This window comes from Lepisosteus oculatus, chromosome 7, assembly GCF_040954835.1.
Source record: "Lepisosteus oculatus isolate fLepOcu1 chromosome 7, fLepOcu1.hap2, whole genome shotgun sequence".
In the NCBI taxonomy this organism is placed as follows: domain Eukaryota; kingdom Metazoa; phylum Chordata; class Actinopteri; order Semionotiformes; family Lepisosteidae; genus Lepisosteus; species Lepisosteus oculatus.
In genome coordinates this window covers 10,264,584-10,277,082 of record NC_090702.1, presented here as the reverse complement: position 1 = coordinate 10,277,082, position 12,499 = coordinate 10,264,584, and the positions used below count along the sequence as shown (strand labels likewise).

Sequence of the window (12,499 nt, the reverse complement as noted above, 5' to 3'; positions counted from 1 at the left end):
TCAGTCACGTACCCTGAGTGCATTTAAATCTAACCTCAGAACCTTTCTTTTCAGAAGACTTAGTGTCGTATCTGCTTCATTTTCTAATTTTGGTAGCATCTCTAACTGCTTGTCTTTCTTATATGTATTTACTTGTAATCTGTGGTCCTTTTATCTGTTTTAACATCTACTGTATTGCTTTGAGATGCCACTTTTAAAGGTGATATATAAAATAAAGTTTTTTATTATTGTTATAGAGAAACATGATCAGATTTTACCTGGCTCAGAAAAAAATATCTAAAGTATACTAGTGTGTCACTCTTCTCATTCCCTTTGCTAAATGATTTTTCATAATAATCTGATCAATCTAACTGCCTGTTTTCTGTGCTTTCTCTATCCTGGTAGATTTGCAATTATTCTGAAAATTTTCTTCTTGAAATAACTCATTTCTAAATACCTTTTTTCACTGTTAACATCTTGCAGCAACTCTGCGACAAAATATACACTTAGCTCAACCTGACAGTTCATCCTGCTACCAACATTGAATAAAAAAAATCTTAAGATTTCTATATTTATGTCTTTATTTAGTGGTTTCATTAGTGACAAAGGCTAAACTTTCTTGGAAAAATGTCTTTTATGTGTTGCGGAAAAAACTGACTTGCTTTAACAAAATATGTTTACAAATCCTTTCACCTGCCAATCTATCTGAATGCCCAACTATCTGAGAAGCCCTCCATGAAACCATGGTTGCTATTAATTCATTTAGGGCTCACTGACAGAATTGCTGTTTTTTATGCATGATAATTTTCTGATTCCTCACTCTGTTTCATGTTTATAGATAAGACTTTATTGATCGCTAAGGGAAATTGATGTACATGTTCATGTACATGATGAACATGTTTGCATGTTCTTTTGTAACATACACCTTTTTGTGATTTTTTTGTATATCTAAGCAAGTGTTCCTGCATCCCTCTTCTGCACTATAGTCATGGCTTTTTTTTCTGTTTGCTTATTTCAAAGCAACACCTGCTCCATTTCTAAAACTTTTTGCCCATGTGCATTTTTGTATTTTTTACACCTCTAGCAATTTAACGTCCTGAATTTTCATTTGCATTAATTTGTAGAATGAATTTGAGTTTTAGCCTTAAGTTTTCACTATCTTTTGTTTCTTGTCCTACAACTGTTATCATTGATCACCGAATTATTGTACTTGACATGACTTCATTCAGCCTTTCCTGAACGTCTATGACCGGAGAGAGTGCTGTTTCTGGTGCGAATGATCAGCTGACATTTCACTGTTTTAAACGAACAAGAAATTAGATTGCTCATAAATCAGTTATTCTATATAAACACAGCGTAATTGCCCTCCGAAAATCCTCTTTTTCTTGTTCGTTTCAGAGACCTTGATCGGAACTGATTTTAGATCTCAGAAAGGATTTATTTTCTCTGTATTTCCTACATTGCTTTGTCGAGATTTTAACTTTATATCTAACTTTATATCTAGGCTCAGATTTACTGTATAAATTGTACAGTAATTAATAGCAGTAAATACTGATGTTTTGCGCCCTCTTACCACAAAAATATGTTTTGTAGTTGGGGTTTTGTAGTTGGGATTAACTTTATTTCGTACGTGTAGCTACTCCGATTCGGACACTGAACAGTTAAAGATGGCGGCAAATCAGACACCCAGAGGGGGGGGGCGTCTTCTCGCCTCCATAACTAAAATGCCAAATTTAGTCGTGTCACTGATAGTTTGAGGTAGCCTATCGTGTAAATTTCGCTTTGTTGCTGATAGGTTAAGCTTTCGAAACTCTGCCCCAAAGTGACTGATTTTTCGCCCTGTTTCGTTGGTTAAATGCAATGATCACAGGCACCACCATGGTAACTGGGATGTGTAGTTTTTAATTCCGTTTGAATTATAACTGTACGTACTGTCTTCATATTTGGCCAGGGCTTTAAAGACAAAAAATTTCGGTGCCGTCGTCTCCGCTTTTAAGGTATCCCCGTGCTGGAAGAATTTGACCTCGGAACGTTTGCCCAGCGTATTATTATCCTTTGCCATTTAAATTGCCAACAATGTACTTGTTTCTGTTTTCAGGTATGCCATCAAGGACCTGCTCAACCATGCCTTCTTCCAGGAGGAGACAGGGGTGCGAGTGGAGCTGGCAGAGGAGGACGATGGGGAGATGATTGCTATCAAGCTGTGGCTGCGTATTGAAGATGTGAAGAAGCTGAAGGGGAAGTACAAAGATAACGAAGCCATTGAATTTTCATTTGACTTAAACAAAGATGTACCAGAAGATGTTGCCCAGGAAATGGTGGGTTCTCTTGAGAAGTCGACTGTTATTACCATAGTAGTTTAGATACACAGTTTAAATGGAAATTTCTTGTGGAATGCATTTGTTTTTCTTGTCAGCTGATACCATTTATGTTTTTAGTTCACTTTTGCTTGGTTTCTTAAATTTATAAATAATTTTTTTCTCCTATGTCTTTTTTTTCCTGTTTCCCAGGTGGAGTCGGGATATGTGTGTGAGGGAGATCATAAGACCATGGCCAAGGCTATTAAGGACCGAGTGTCTCTGATTAAGCGCAAAAGGGAGCAACGTCAGTTTGTGCGGGAGGAGCAGGAGAAGAGGAAGCGGGAAGAGCAGCAATCAGACCTTCAGAAAGTCCCTCCAGGCTTGTCCCAGGCCCTGCAGACCCAGTGTGCTGTCCCAGTTTCTGGCTCTGCCTCAACCACTGTCCCAGTGCAGCCGGAGTCAGAGGAACCAGAGGCAGATCAGCAACTACAGTACCAACAGCCTGGCATTTCCATGACATGTGCGCTTGTTAATCTAAGTACTGCTCTTGCACATAAGTGTTGGAGCTAGGGCTTTATTGTAACAGTAAATTTAAAAGAAGGGGTAGAGGCAAGTTTGTTCTAAAGGGTTCTCAGTGATTTGTGGAGCAATAGTAGCCATAAAGAATGAAAGGTAGTTTATCTGTTTGTGATTGTTCAGGTATGCCAAATATGATCACTCATTTAATCGAGTGGAAAATCCCTACACAAAATTAAACAATTCACCTTCTTTGACTAGCTCAGGTTATTGGCAGTTTGTAAATGGCTGCTAATAAGTTCTCCAAGAAAGATGAGGTTCATCAAGGAAAATATTTTTTATATCCAGTAAACTTTCTTTCAGATGAATGTGGGCTAAACCACAATATAGACTCCTAAATAACCTTAACATGTCCAAAAGGTAAAACTCAATAAAAATGCCTGACACACTCTTGAATTCTCTTGTAATAGGTTTAAAGGATTATGTGTAACAATGTAAGAAAGTCAATGATTGCTTTTTACTTTTTTAAATAATAATGTCAAAAAGGAACAAGTGGAAACGCATTGCATACCCTGATGCTAAATTCTAGCTTCTAATATTTTTCACAACATATTTTGTTCAGGTTTCAAAAACAAAGCTATTAAAACAAAAAAAGCTTAGGATTCATTAAACTGTACTGAATGTCTCACTATTATTGTGTTTTCATTTAAGAAAATTAATCACTTTTATTTTCTATAATGTCCTTCATAATAGTTTGCCACATATAGCTTTACAGATTAGTATTACAGGTAACATTATAACAGTTATAAGAGGACTATTTATAGTTAATATGAATTATTTAGTATGGGAGTGAGCTTCATTTTATTATTTTCTTTGATTAAATCTGGTGACTTGTGTTTAGAAGCTTATTTCTGTTTCCTAAGCTGATGGAACAGCAGACAGTGGTCAAGGATCCTCTGTGTTCTCGGAGTCTCATCTGGGAAGCCAACCGACCATGTCTTACAACTCTCCTCCAGAACACCCCTTGTCCTCCAAGCAGTCTACAGGGTACCCTGCATCCAGTAGCCAGATCAACCAGCCGCAACAACACCAACAGCAGGGAAATTACCAAACACCATCCTTGGTAAGTGGACTTGTGTTAAGCAAGAGCAGATGTATATTACTGGCAGATAGTAAAGATGAACACTCCAGAATACAAACATTAAAATGAACTGAATGTTAACAAGTTAGACATTATCATTTGCAAAGGTATTTCTTCAGGTAGGACTTTGGTTGATCTTAGTCATGCAGTCTGGTCTGAATATATTTTTTTCTAAAAAAAAACATCACTTCAAATTCCTTTCTCTTGCACTATAAAACAACATGCCTATGTTGGTGTGTGTCTGCAAGGTAAATTATAAGCTTAAAATGGTCTGTTTTTTTACTGATTTACTGTCATGATCACTTTTCAACAAAATACTTGGATAACTATTTTGTTGCAGGAGTGTTTAGGCTGATGAACAAGGTTGTGTTATTTGATAGTGGGTAAATTCAATCTTTTATCTTATATCAGCTAATATGGTAAGTTTAGAATTTAGAAAGTAAAAAAAGTTTCTTAATTGCAGAGCTTTACTAACCTCTATGTCAAGCATCCTTATCCTAAATATTAATAGTCCCTATTTGAATTTTAAATGATCAAAATTTAGAAATTGTATTAATCATTTGAATTAAGTCTTCATAAAATCAAGGGATATGTTGGATAATAAAATATAAATATAACCACCCTTATTTTGGTGGTTATTCAGAAAACAAATTAGACTGACTGGTCTAAACCTGTCTGTCTTGAAATGGTACAGCAGTAAAAATAATTTCATTTCTTAGTTGCAAAACACTGCAACTGAGAACAAAATCTTGAGCTTTCCCCTGGATCTTTAGTGACCATTTTCTAAAATCCAAGCCTTTGAATGGTCTGATCACATAAACAAAATCATTCAAAGAGTCCTTCAATCAATTTGACACAGGTAATCACAATGTGAAAACAAATTCATAAGTAAATGTTTTACAAATATGCTTGTGTAAAGAATGATAATTTTGTCATCCACTGTCCTTGCCAAGGGAGTGTAAGCTGTTTTTACTGGTGATGGTATTGTGGGTTTAAACATGACAGCCCTTTGTCATGTTTACCTGGGATTAAACTCATTATTGTTTGATGCATGTGGATAAAAAAGCATATCACATTCCCACTCTTCTGACACAAGCCATGCTGCTGCCATGCATCCTGTATCTGTACTCTGCAAGTATGTTGCCTGTAACCCTGTTACCCCTTCGCGCCATTTTATTTGTATTGCTGTTGCCATTGTTTCTTTCTTCTGTGCTATTTCCATTATTTTGGCTGAGCATTAATGCCATGTTTTGTGTACTTGAAAAGTAGCCAGGTTCAAACTGAAGTGGCCCATCAATCCAATTTTTCCTGCTTGTCTTTTGACCAATGATGTATTTACCTCCAGACCTTTGAGAACTAGCATGATCATGAAGATCATGAAGATCTGGCAAATCCGGTGATTCTATGGTCTGTCGTTAGTAACAGGTCTTCTTTTTGTGTCATTGAACAAGAACGCCCCTCCCTTTTTGGACCTGGTTTCAAGTCTTAGTTTGGTTATGCTCGCAATGCATACTGGGACAAGTACTGGACCTTTCCACAATTAGAACTTTTTATCATTAATTTATAGCATTCCATGACTTTTCCAACCATTTTACTTTTTTTTTCTACTAGTCATGTGAATTACGGTTTGTTTTGCTCATTTTTCATGTGCCATATACACTTGTTTCATGCTACCCATTTTGCAGCCTGGAAACTAGAGCCTGGCTGCAATCAGTATCTGAGTAGGTTATATGGTAGTCTTCAAGGGTATTTAATAATGTCTATTACAGAACCCCACTTGATTTCTCAAAACGTAGTCACAAAATAAAAAATAGTTCAGGTGGGTAGCTGCGTCAGCATGCGTAGGCTGCATAGGAATAAGTTATAGGTTTATTCCATGCTGAAAAAAAGAAAGAAAGAAAGCACAACATTTCGGCCGTGGGGCCTTCTTCTCACACCTGAAGAAGGCCCCACGGCCTAAATGTGTTTTCTTTCTTGTTCTTTTACAAAATAAGAAAGTTGTGCGTGTATGTTGAAGGAAGCTGGTTTTACCAGTTATGTTTATTAAGAAATACATTGTAAAAGAATAAAAAAATAAAATATTCAAATTTCAAACCTAGGCTTGTGTGGTATCACTATTTTTTACATTACGATACTCATGGGTTTGTATTGTTAACTTTAAAAAGTATATTCTAAGAACAAGATATCCATCATTGTGTTTTTTTTTAAAGGTAAAAAATAAATTATGGAAAATGAGGATTGATGGTCAGCTGCTGAATAGTTTGGGTGGCATTATTTAATGCCTCATAACCCTGGAGGATAATTTTATTTTATTTTTTCTGTATTGTGTTTTGGTTAATGTTTATATTCTGGCCAATAGTAAACAGTGGAAAAAATCTGCGGTTATAATATTTTTTCATTAGTCCTTTGCTTTTTTAAACAATGAAATATCTGTGAATGATGCCACCTAACATGTTTTCATGTGTAAACGTTCTTAGGCTGGTTTTGTGAAAAACTGGTGGATTATCATAACTACTGCAAATATAGGATCTCTTTAGTTGCAGAAACATATGCTGTGTGTTTAGAGAAACAATAATGGCACAACCTTATTTTCCTCATTCCTTCTCATGAGCACCAGATCTACAGGTGACCATTGGATCCACCTGATGGCTCAGCTGTTGCATAAATTTGACATTGACCTTATAACGGCATTCAAAAATTAAACTGTTTTTGTTTTTCTGGTCACATTAACTGATTTTTGTTCACATGATTCCCCAAAAAGAATGCCGGTATTTCCTTAATTGTATACTTTTCCTTTGATCCTAAAGCTGAATTTCATCTTCATGTGTGCTTTGTGAGGTTTGCAGGCATGGATACCTAAGCTTAAAAAACTGGTCAGAGAGATGAAAAGCCATAAGTGCTATCTTAATTCTGTGGCTGCCATTCTTGCAACAGACAATCCTTTAGATAATGCTGTTGGTTAAAGTTGCTTAATTTATGGTGTTTTCCAAGTTGTGGTTTTGTATAATTACCTTTTTCCTTGTTTCTCCCACCTCACTATTCAATTGGCAGCAGAACTATCTGTTCATGATATAGAGTTTTTTTGTTGGTTTATTAGTTTGTTAGTTATATGGCTAAGCATTTTACTTGATTTTAAGGCTGTAATTAATTTTTGAGCATTTATATGCATTGTTTTAATTTAAATGATCTCATCCAGCGCCATAATTTCTTCTCATGCATATATCAGATAGTGTTGATGCGATAGGAGTTCATGATTTACATTTCTTGTAAAGATATTTTTCTTCTTTTTTGGACCCCTTGCCTGTAGAAAACAAAATATGTAGGCCTTTTACTGCTTCTAATCGTTTAATTTAACCTTATAGTGCATTTTTCACTAACTTCATCCTTTTCATCTCATATCCATTTTGCATTACTGGAGAATACCATCAGAAGCTGTTGTTAACTGTGGGCTAGCTTCACTTTCTCATGTGTTCCTTTTTTTGATTGTTCCATTTATTGTTTTTTTTATTTTTGATTCCCTTCCTCAGCCTCCTCGCCGTGGTCGTAGCATGTCAGTTTGCGCCCCCCATCTTTACTCCATCTCTCCTCTGTCCTGCCCACCCAAGCCACCCTCCACTCCTCCACCAGTCCTGTCCGCTTCCCTCTCACACTGCCACGGGACTCCCATTGGAGAGACCTTTGCGGGACGCCTTTCCAAAGCACTGGAATGTGTCCTGCCCATGCATTCGGCTTCACCGCGTCGCCGTGCCAGCCTCCCGGCACTGTTTGCAAGCACTGTATGTTAGTGCATCTGCGGGCCACAGGTTATGTGACAAGGGCCACTGAATGAGCTGTTTCTGGGAAAGGTAGCAAAGAGTGTCTGAATTAAAGAAAAATCATGTTTTAAGAAGTGATTTATGTCTTGTGTACAAGTGAGAGGGAAATCAGGGGATTTTCCTGTGTAGAATCAAAAGGTATATGACCCCTAAAAAGTAAATATTTTTGTTTCTTATGTGGTTTACTGGGACCTGTGATGCTTTCTGGCAGGCTACATAGAGAAGTGAGGTCTAAACTTCATTTATAATTGATCTAATAGTTTTATAGATGGTAATTTAAGTATACTATGTCTTCAGATGTACATGTAATCTTTCATTTCCTATGAAATCTATAGTGTAAGCCTCAGAAAACATAAAAACATCTTTGCAGTGTTACCGTTTGCTATCTTAGAATAGTGCATGCCCTTGGGCATGGAGAGATGTTCACAGTCTAGGTATTATCATTGCTGTGGAAAACTAGTAAAGTTTGTGCTTCATTGGTGTAATACTCTTCTTAACTCTGGTTTTAGCCATTCTGGTAGCATTTGTTTGCATAATAAGTTTATTGAGCTACCAGATGAGCACATACCCTGATACAAAAACAATATTCATATGACTTGGTAACAATTAGGTTTATTGTACTTTGTGCCAAGTGGTGCAATGTTTTGAAGTTTTTGCTGTTTTCATTCATCATTTTAAAACTAGCAAGATTCAAATCTGTGCTTGTTAACTAAATGTAATAATACTGTTAGTAAATCTGTTTCAGACAGAAAAGAAAAGCTGATGAATGTCTAAGGAGTTTCATTAATCAGATACTACTGTGCTACTTTCCCATTACATTTCATTTGGTGCCCTGTGTTCATATTAAATACAGACTGTATCTGGTAAACTGCCTTTTAAACCAGGTTGGACTGTTTTGCTCTTGTCTGTATTTTCTGTATTCAGCTGGGTGAATTTTAATTGCATGTTTTGGAACAATATTAAAATTTATACGACAAATAGACATGTTTTAAAGTTTAAGAAATTAAACCATCTCCATTTCTGCTTGTGCTCTGTGATCAATATTACTATTAAATATATTACTAGGGGCAAATAGTATTTGTCAACTTGAAGACCAATACAGGCCTAAATACAGGTTGTCAAAACAGTGTAGGCATCATAATGTATTTTTTAAGCTTATTCATTCTTTTAATTTTGACAAATTGTATAGGTATAAAAGTAAAGGAACAAGTAAAGGTTTATTTCATGCTGAAAAGAGAAGAAAGGAAACACAATGTTTTGACTGTGAAGCCTTCTTCCGGAGTCAATTTATCTAAGTATCCTGTTGGTAGATATTTGCTTCATACTTGATACGATGGCTTGTGCATTGCTGAAGTTAAATCTTTACTAGCTTTTCACTCAGTGTTGCTAGTCTTTTAGGCTTCAGATTTGTTTTATTAGTTGGATATGCCACGTATAGTTCTTATAATAAATTCACAAAGAGTAGAATATTGTTTTTTACTATTATATTACCAAAGGCAGTTTCTTTAAATCAAATTTAATATTTTTTTTCAAGGAATATCTTTTGAGGCAGAAAGCTTGAAACAAGAACGCAGCAGTCCATGAACCTGAAATGGTGCAGTGCATCACGCAGCTGTATTTAAAAAAGAAACTTTAGAATTTAATTGTCTTTTTTTCTAAAAAGATGTTTATTCAGTGATGTTAGGGAACAGTTATGCACTTATATAATGCTATATTATTGCTTTTAATTCTTACTGGATATGATGCATTTTCTTTATAAAGATGATCTATCTTGTTCATGTTAATGCAGCCACAGTCAATGACGTATCCTTATGGTGGGGGAGCTCCAGCCCTCCCAGAAAACGCGATATTTTACCCGATCATCCCAGAGAGGCCTATCTCCTTCTCTCCTCCTCCTGCCTGCCCTCCTAAAATGGTCAATACTCAACGACGCAAGAGTACCTCCATTCTGGAAGCTCATACTCGTCATTTTCAGCCAGCATACAGGACCTTTGGCAGCACCCTCCACTCATTTGCTGGAGCTGAATCGGTAGCTGGGAGCCATGAACCATCGCTTTTGCTTATGCCTGGGATGATACCCAAGCGTCTTACTGAACCAGTTCGTGTACAGGGCCAGTTTGATCAGGTGTATGGATATAAAGACACTAGGACTGATGTTTCTCAGCAAGATGAGGCTCTGCATAGACTGAGTCAAGCTGCCATGCTGGCCAGTGGTATTCAGCCAGTTCAAGACCACTATGAGGCTGCGGCCTTTGGTGGCTACCCAGTGACTGCTCATCCACTGAACCAGCTCAGCCTGCACACAGCAACTGGCCTGCTGTATGATCCCTCCCGCACTGGACAGACATATCTGCCTGCTCATGTGCAGAACATGCGGTTAACATCTCAGCTGCCAACCATGAGTGTTTCGGGACCTGCCTCAGTCTCCTCTGCAGAGATGTGCTACCAGCATATTTCCTTCCCTCATTCAGCACCACCTGTGCTAGCTCACACAGGTGAGCCTCCAAGCAACAATATTTTCGAATTTCATGTGCAAAATGTCCCAGTGGATGGCAGTGGAAGTTATGCTTCCCGTCTTTACAGGGCACGCCATGGTTCCATGGACTTGAACCTAGAGGAATCTTCCTGCTCTGCAGGTCTGTATAGCCGGCTCCAGCCAGTCACTGAAGAGATCTACAGCTATGTGAGCCCAGAGCTACCACTGCCTCCAGGGAACTTGCTCCTGCATGGCTTGAGAGATCGCAGTCCAGAGCCATCCAGTGACTCAGTAGCCTCTTCTGACACAAGCGAATTCCACTCTCCTCCTCCTCCTCATGGCCACCATGGTGACGTCTCGGCTGCACAGTCCATCCCACAGACTACCTATTATAGCATTTCCCATGGGAATTCCATTGCTGCACACCCGAACCACCCAGCCTTTCTGTTTTTGCCAGCCACGGATTCTACTGGAGGGTCCGCTGCCCATCTGCACGTACTGGAAGGCTCCTGGGCCCACCAACTACCGATCCAGCAAGACCTTAGTTACACAGATTCAGCCCTGATGCTTCAGGGCTTGCCTTTGGTATTAAAAACACCGGTCTGCCGGTGCCTTGGCAATTTTGATTAATATCTCGTCATATTTTAGCCCTTTCCAGCTGTGCTTTCCAAATCTCTTTGACAATTGTCATATTGATCAGGTGCTTAGAAGAAATGTTGTCAATTACTTCCACATTCCGAACCCTCTTGGAATGTTTTTAATTTTCCTATGTGTGTACAGCTTAAAAAACTTGTCAGCTGATCCATCTACCCATCGAAACCAGTTCAGTCATGTATGTTAGTCTGTGTGTAACTATGGATTATATGTAAATTGTATCTTGGTATGCAGACATATAACTATATATATATATGTATTCTTCATAAAATATCAGTTGTGCTGCTGAAGGCTCATTTTGATCTGTTAGGTAATCCAAAGCTCAAATGTACTTGGATGCATCTTTAGATGTCAGACAAAGCACCTTCTTCTGCAACATTATAGAAATCTAGTATGTCAAGCATGTGAAGGATGAAACCATCAGCTCAGGGCATTTCTTCAATATCTGCAGCTATTTTAACCTTAGATTAGAGACAATAATTCAATTTAATTTTGAAGATTGATGGAAATGTATACAAAGAGTGGAAGATTTTGGACAGGTTTATCTGTATACCTGTGGTTCACAGGTTTAAGTAACTAACCAGAAGTACATTTTTCTTTGATAGTAAAGTATACTGTTTTTTTATTTTGCCAGGTACAGAGATCACTGTTAACTGTTTATTCATGCTGGCTGGAAATGGTTAAAATAAGTTTATGCTTTTTTTTTAATTATTAGCACCAGTCACAAAAGTAATAATACAAAACTTCTACAGTCACATTTTATGTGTATTCCACTAAATTTAAGAACTGTTGAACTGTCGGTTAACCCTTAGAATGCTGGAATTTCCAGTGTCATTCCACAAACTCTACACTGCTTTATTCAGCTTTGCATCTTTCCTAAAGCACTTACAAGAATTTTGTGATTCTTACTCCAAACGCCTCTTACTTTCATGAAAACAGTCCTTCTGTCCAAAAACAAAGGTAAGGTAGGTTGACTGTGAAATGCAATTATACTTGTCTGTGGCCTCTAAAAGAGCACATAACAAGTATTTTTGTCTGCAGCCTTCTAAGGGTTGGTTCTGTTATGATGAGGCATAACTAGAACTAACTAGATTTTTAACTAGATTCTTAAACAGAAGAAACAATGCACTTTAGCTTAACCTTCACAAAAGAAAAGCTGTCATTCAGTAATTTGTGCATGAAATGTACTCATTTTCAACTAACAGCCATGTTTTTATGTATACATTCAGTAAACTAACTGAATGCTGTTTGCCCAATTCTATATGTTCTGTGTATAAATTATATGCAGTATAATTAAGGATCAGTAATAAAATCGAATATTGTGTGTTCAGCCCCATTCTGATTTCTGTTTCTATTCTTTTAATTCTAAAGCAGGCCCAGGTTTCCTGTCCATTGCCTCCTGGTGGTCCTTTAGCACCCACTTCTCAGTCAGGATCAGTTGCTGGTCAGCAGGTAACACTATTCCTTCAAAGTCTCTTAAATGACAACTTTGTTTTATCTTTCTCCCCAGATGAGTACTAGTGAATCTAGAGATGCTTCTTCTTACGCTGTGTTGTGTTTGTTTTTTATAGTATGGAGGTTACTACGTCCCATCGCTCCCTCCACAGGTAGAGAAAGA

The 12,499-nt window shown here is 37.5% G+C and overlaps 1 protein-coding gene across 11 annotated transcripts in view; it reads left to right on the top strand.

The window, feature by feature from the left end:
- The window catches only part of wnk1b (WNK lysine deficient protein kinase 1b), a 156,502-nt gene that overhangs the window by 65,854 nt on the left and 78,149 nt on the right, over window positions 1–12,499 (top strand). For 9 of the 11 annotated variants that reach the window (XM_069192146.1, XM_015353172.2, XM_069192147.1 and 6 more), the window contains 6 exons: window positions 2,078–2,297; window positions 2,490–2,799; window positions 3,719–3,918; window positions 9,541–10,812; window positions 12,253–12,333; window positions 12,453–12,488. In XM_069192146.1, coding sequence (XP_069048247.1) covers window positions 2,078–2,297; window positions 2,490–2,799; window positions 3,719–3,918; window positions 9,541–10,812; window positions 12,253–12,333; window positions 12,453–12,488 — 2,119 coding nt within the window. The remainder of the gene's footprint in view (window positions 1–2,077; window positions 2,298–2,489; window positions 2,800–3,718; window positions 3,919–9,540; window positions 10,813–12,252; window positions 12,334–12,452; window positions 12,489–12,499) is intronic. The other 2 variants (XM_015353170.2, XM_069192144.1) reach the window with 2 other exon arrangements.